This window comes from Quercus robur, chromosome 1, assembly GCF_932294415.1.
Source record: "Quercus robur chromosome 1, dhQueRobu3.1, whole genome shotgun sequence".
Taxonomy (NCBI): domain Eukaryota; kingdom Viridiplantae; phylum Streptophyta; class Magnoliopsida; order Fagales; family Fagaceae; genus Quercus; species Quercus robur.
The window spans coordinates 50,234,601-50,241,471 of record NC_065534.1 but is presented as its reverse complement, the minus strand read 5'-3'; the positions used below and the strand labels follow the sequence as shown (position 1 = coordinate 50,241,471).

Here is a 6,871-nt window from a genome sequence, read left to right as displayed (position 1 = left end):
CATTCACACAGAAAGGTTATAAGATTGTTACAAAAGAGTGCTTCAAATTCCTAAATCTCAATTTTTGATATGATCAGGAGTATACAATTTTTTTTTTCACAAATAGAGTTCCACATTTTTAATTATGTCTGTAACATCACCTGGAACAATATTTCGGCTGTCCACTTGCTAATATTGCACATGTCATAATCTAAATCCACAAGCTTGTAGAACTAGAAAGCTCTCTAACCCACCAATTTGGTCTAATTGTAAGAATAATAAAACAAACTACAAGAAATGAGAACCCTCTACATCTTGCAAAGTTGAGTGGAATAAATGCTGGACCTCATTCCTTATGCTATAGTATATAGATTGCTGACGATTACAAAAACCCATTGGGGTGAAAGCAACATTACTTGTACATATTCCATGCACTCAAAACAAATTATTTCACCCTTAAAGAATCCACGGCATAGAATCGTGTACACCCACCAATCCATGATCCGTTTTTTCAATAATATTAAACAAAAAGAAAAATACACTCTCTCCCATTCACCCCCAAAGACAAAATTAAAATAAATAAATAAATAAAAATAAAAAATTGGAAAAAGAAAAAGAAAGACTACTTTCTTCTTCCATGCATATAAATACGCTACTTCATATATTGTTAAACAAGTACTCACATATATATTCAACCCTTTTACTTAGTAGAATAGGTCCTGGTGTCTTACTTTGAAAAGGGTATTGATATATAGTCTTAGAATAACAAGAATGATAGGGTGGGAAGATGTTTACAAAGTTGTGGTGGCTATGACACCACTCTATGTTGCACTGATTTTAGGGTATGGTTCCGTCAGGTGGTGGAAAATATTTACTCGTGATCAAGGTGATGCAGTGAACCGGTTTGTTTGCTTTTTCACTCTCCCACTCTTCACCTTTGAGTTCACAGCCAATGCTGATCCTTTCAAATGGAACTTTCTATTCATTGGTGCTGATGCCATTTCCAAGTTCATTATAGTTGTGGTGCTTGCCATTTGGGCCAAGTGTAGTAGCAAAGGAAGCTATCGTTGGTCTATAACTAGCTTCTCTTTGTGTACTTTAACTAATTCTCTTGTTGTAGGGGTGCCTTTACTAAAGGCTATGTATGGTCAAAATGCTGTGGATCTGGTTGTTCAATCATCTATTATCCAGGCAATCATATGGCTCACCCTTCTCTTGTTCGTCTTGGAATTTCGACGAACTGGGATTAATTTTTCTGCCGACATAAGTATAAAAAATTCTCAAGTTCAATCTGCGGTTGAATCGGGAAAAGATTTAGAGGGAAGCACAGAGATTGTCGCGAGCACTGGTCCGTCTTTCTGGTATTTGATGAGGACGGTATGGTTGAAGCTAGCAATGAATCCAAACTCCTATGCTTGTATTATGGGCATTACTTGGGCTTTTATTGCAAATAGGTATGTCGTAAATACTTCTTTTAAACGTGAGCAATTATTCTATATTTTAGGATTACAAATACGTGTTACTTTTTTCTTTTATATAATTACGAATTTCACTAATTAAATTTATAATGAGATTTACTATTTATACAAGAGAAAGGAGAATATTACATCACTATATTCTTGAAATACCTATTCTTAATAGAAAACTATGTGATAATTTAATATGAATGATAATTATTAATACCAGGGTTTTCTCTCCAAATGTTTGTAGGTGGCATATTAAGATGCCTAGCATCTTGGAGGGATCTATATTGATCATGTCAAAGGCAGGGACAGGCACTGCCATGTTCAGCATGGGTAAGATTAATTTTTATTTTTAACCATTTAACTCTTTTGTAATATTTTCTAAAAATTGATAGAAGAATTATTATTCTCTACAAAAACTGCATTTATGATGGATTAAATCTCAAAATCTTTACTTGAATGAGGAGAGAAATTCCACCGAGTTGGAAGATTATTAATCGTTTTTTATTTTTTTTTATTATTATTATTATTTTTTTTTACTTTGTGCTTCAAAAGTTTAGGCTAGTTTTTATCACGCGTATGCAGAGATCATTTCACTGTTTATAATTGTGTGTCATTATTATGTAGAAATTTTTTTTATAAAAAGTATATGAATAATTTTATTTATTATTGGTCAAAAAGCTCGGTGGTATTAATAGGTTGAGATTACTAGAGAAAAGTTTATTAAAATTCATCGTAGTTCATTGACACAATTTTTTTAATTTAATAACTAAGATAAAAAGAAAAATGGTATTGGTTGGATATTTATAATTATGGATAGATTTAATCATCAACTATTCTAGGCACATAAAATTTAAAAAAAAAATATTGAGATGAGATATTGTTATGTGAAATTAATAGTGGACTCCAAGTAGGTTCTAGTTAGTTCAATCGGTAAAGTTTCTTATAGTATAATAAAATATTTGGGGTTCAATTTCCGCCTATACCAAAAACCGATTAGTATTTTGGTTTAAAAATAAAGAGCTATCATTAGGAGCGGACGCTATATGTTAAATCTCTTTTATATATATATATATATATATATATATATATAAAAGACTCCGGATTGACCAATAAACACCTACATAATATATCATTTTATCAGGGTTTGATCATTATGTGCAGGGATCTTCATGGCACTCCAAGAAAAGCTGATTGCTTGTGGCCCAAGCCTCACTCTATTTGGGATGCTTTTGAAGTTTATTGCTGGACCGGCCACCGTGGCTATCGGCTCTTACGCTGTGGGTTTGCATGGTGACGCTTTACGAGTCGCCATCATTCAGGTAATCTTTTACATATATATATATATATATATATATATATATATATATATATATATATTTTATATGTGACTTGGTCATCGGAATATATTAATCTTAGTATATTTCCCCAAGTGATGCTATTAATGTCCTCCATTTAATTAGGTTTAGGGCATATCTTTATTAAAGAAAAAGAAGAAGAAGAAGATAATTGGTGTAACCATATACTTAAAATAGCACCAAGTGTATAACATGTCGAAGATTGAACGGATTCAATAACTTAAGTTTTATATGCTCGATTTCAGCCACTCAATTGGTGTTCTTTTAGTTTTAGATGCTGAAAAGGATAAAGAGAGAATAACCTGCTTGGTGTAAGAAAGTGCTTAATCGAATTCATGACGTTTTTCTTATTTAAAAAAAAACATTTGAAGAAGTTTTTGGCCACTCATCTTTGTAGTAAAAGTGATATCCTTTTTCATTAAGGGGTCTTGAGATTAGTCTCAAATCTCAATTTTGGAGGGTTTCAATTTTTTAATAGACTGCTACTTTTTAAAGTTGTTTAAGTGTGCGTTTGAATTAGCTCTTTAATAAAAATTGTTAGAAGTAAAATTATGACAAAAATTAGTTATTCCTAAAATGAGGTTTTAAAAAATTGTAAGAAAAAAAATAATAATAAATTAATAGAAACGGCCTCAAAAATTTGATAAGAACTTTAAAATTTATTGATGATAGGATTTCAGTCAGTTTTTTATGGAAACTTGTGAGGTTTTGAAAATTGAAATGCATTATAATTTTTTTGATAGATAAAAATGCATTATAATTAGGAAAAATGAATAAAAGAAAAGAGTAATAATATACTGTTTATGTGTGAGAAATGATTAAAAACAGTGTGTAAAAGTTTGATTATGTCATTGTTCGTCAACATGGCCATTAGGATAGATCCCAATAACCAAAAATAGAAAAAGAAAGACTGGACTATGGTGTTTTACAAAATTATATATGTAACAAAAGAATAATACATAATACGTAGTCTCTTGTCACTACTCTAGTATAGTATTAAACTATGTCAAACCTAAGTACATAAACTATTTATTACCAAAAAAAAAAAAAAAAAAACTATTTATTACGAAGTCAAAGACTTACTATTTTGTTTTTTTTTTTTTTTTTTTTTTTTGGCGTATACTATTTTGTAAATTTTAAGTAGTCAAGTTAGGTAAAAATTTAGATCGGCCCTTTATATATATATATGACGGCCCACAAGTTGTAATTAATTAATTAGAAGCTTGCATGGATGCATCAGCATCTTGAAAGGGGGGAGAATTAAGAATGGGAGAGTAAAACAGACTCACCCAAGAATGGAGGATAGATTTAATTAAAAGCTTCAAAACTGTGGTGTAGCGGCTGTCAGCAATAAGAGTAAACGAGTTGAACATAATTGAGATATTAAAACTTAGTTAATTTATTTTCATATCAAGCTCAAGTAACAGTATATTATCTGTTTCTCAAAAAAAAAAAAGAAAAAAGTCTATATTATCCTTTAAAAAAGAAAAAACAACGAATGGGTATGACCCAAGCAAAGGAGGGCAAATCTAACATATTTCTAATAATATTTACTCCATAGCACTACCATGCATATCCAGCTTCTAAAAAAAAAAAAAAGTTACATCCAGCTTTTTTTTATTTTTTAACATCCTTTAGGGAGTTTCAACTTATGGCGTATATTCTTAATAACAACTCTTCATCATTAGATCAAAACACCAATCGGTTTCTAGTATAGGCAGGAATTGAATCCTAAATTCTTTATTCAACCATAAAAAACTTTACTAATTAAGTTAATTGGAAACAAAGATCTCTTAGACTTTGTTTCTCTTAAAAAAGAAAAGCAAGCTATATGTCACTTACTTACAAAACTGTTAACTAATATATAAATTCTTTTTTGAATATACTAAAATCAATACACTAATTAGGCATCACTTTAAAAAATTAATGTACTGATTAGGTATCACTTTAAGCTAGGAAATCCTCCATTAAATCTCGATGCTTTTACAGTATAAAACAAGAAGACAACTCTAAATTGACAAGTGGGATATTTTACTTTAAATTATATATCCTCTGAACACTAAATTGTTCCTAGGCCACTACTTTGGTGAAGTAATATATCTTTCATTATTCTATGATGTTACAGGCAGCACTGCCACAATCCATTACGTCCTTCATCTTTGCTAAAGAGTATGGATTGCATGCAGAAGTACTCAGCACTGCGTAAGTTGTCTAAAATTCAAAACCTTTTGGCAACAACTCCATAATAAAAGCGAGAGCACTGCTCTCAGAAAATATAATGAAATTATTATTATTATTATTTTTTTTTTTATAGAATAAGAGTAATGACAGTGACACATATTTACTATACACATATATATTGTCACATGAATTGAAATCATTTTTTTAAAACACAATTGCAATTAAAATTGTAAAATCTTATTTTGAAAACAAGATTTCAAAATTTTAACTGAAATTGTGTATTAAAAATACATTTTCAAAAGGAAGAGTATAATAGTGAGTGTGTAATAAGTTTTTTATTTTTTTTATAGAATATATAATGTAGCAGTATATTTTGCTTCACATAAAATATACAGAAGTGAGACCATTTGTTACCCATGTCGTGTCATGATCAGAGAAGTCCCACATGATTCTATATGAAAATTTTGTAAGAACCTTTGTAAGAAAAAGATTTCTTGCACCAAAAATCTTTAAATAGAAGCATTAAGTTGATTTATAGAAATTAAACTGAGACTCTTATATTAATTTTTTTTCCATTATTTATTTGCAGAGTGATCTTCGGCGCGTTTGTTTCGCTACCGGTGTTGATCGCTTATTATGCAATTTTAGAGTTTATACATTGATACCCCCTCATTGAGACTAATAATGAAAAAATAAGGGGAGCAACAGAGGGATATCTAACACTGTTGTTTAATTTTTATTTTTCCTACCTTTGTTCTTTTAAATTTAGGTATCTATTTTGAAAATTCTGAAACTCAATTAGTCTAATTATTGTTGTCAAGAACTATTTCTTGTAATCTTAGACACTGTAATCCTAATGTCATCTTACAGGCTAAGAATGTATTGACCCCTTGTGATAAATTAACCAATTAATTACCCATGTTAATTAATTAATTCAATTAACATGCAATAATCCATGGTAGTACAAACAAATCACCAAATAACTAAATGCAGCGGAAATTAAATTTAACACGGTGATTTGTTTAAGAATGAGGAAAACTTTCAAGGCAAAAACTCCACAGGGTGAATTTAAGGTTACCATTCCTGAGAATCTACTATTATCAAAACAAACGGTGACAAGTAAAGGAATCTCAGTACCTTATACCAACCTACAGTTGAACCTTTACCCCAATACCCAATTGGACTTGTTCTGTAGTGACAATCTCTCATTTTCAATGCACGACTCCTAATACGTGACTAATCAATCGATGCACGGATCCAAGTACGTGACTAAAGTGTGTTTTGTCAAAGGATTAGCCAATTCTAAATGACATATGTTCTTAGCATGATCCACATATGTCCTAACAATCTTCCCCTTTAGCAATCCATGACAAAACCACATCAAATAAATGAAAATATGAGAGAAGTCATAAATCACTAAACTCATACTCACTTGTTGAATATAATAAAATCTAATCCTAACACAAACTCTTGAAAAATTTTGCAAGAAAAGAGTTTATGACAAGATAGACTTTGACAATCTGTATTTCTGAAACACTTAAAACAAAACTCATTATGACATCTTAGTGTGAGATAGAAATATAAAAGATTGCATACAATTAATAAGAATCATGTGCATAAAGAGAGAAAAAAAATAACACATGAAGAGACAGGTGAAATTGTAATAACAACCTCAATATATATATCAATAAGAGTACAAGGTTTGCTATCACAATGTAAGAATAATGTATCTAGAAAGTAAAGAAAAGAAAAGATACATAGGTCCTCACTACATCCCTCATAAAATAAACACTCCCCCTAATAAAAATATCTCCTATACTAACTCTCCCCCTAAGTACATGACTACTCTCACACCTAAAACTACTCCCCATTTTTGTCATGAATGATAAA

The 6,871-nt window shown here is 30.2% G+C and overlaps 1 protein-coding gene across 1 annotated transcript; it reads left to right on the top strand.

Annotated features, from left to right (window-relative positions):
- Window positions 1–642: 642 nt before the first annotated feature.
- LOC126691257 (auxin efflux carrier component 5) lies at window positions 643–5,788 on the top strand. The gene is made up of 5 exons (XM_050386316.1): window positions 643–1,433; window positions 1,690–1,775; window positions 2,607–2,764; window positions 4,926–5,002; window positions 5,571–5,788. The coding sequence occupies exons 1-5, from the start codon at window positions 751–753 to the stop codon at window positions 5,641–5,643; spliced, it is 1,077 nt and encodes a 358-aa protein (XP_050242273.1). The 5' UTR covers window positions 643–750; the 3' UTR covers window positions 5,644–5,788.
- The last annotated feature ends 1,083 nt before the right edge of the window (window positions 5,789–6,871 follow it).

Coding starts and splice junctions, on each gene's coding strand:
- LOC126691257 (XM_050386316.1), top strand. CDS start 751: ATGATAGGGTGGGAAGATGTTTACAAAGTTGTGGTGGCTATGACACCA. Junction 1,776..2,606: donor CACTGCCATGTTCAGCATGG/GTAAGATTAATT, acceptor CATTATGTGCAG/GGATCTTCATGGCACTCCAA. Junction 5,003..5,570: donor GCAGAAGTACTCAGCACTGC/GTAAGTTGTCTA, acceptor ATTTATTTGCAG/AGTGATCTTCGGCGCGTTTG.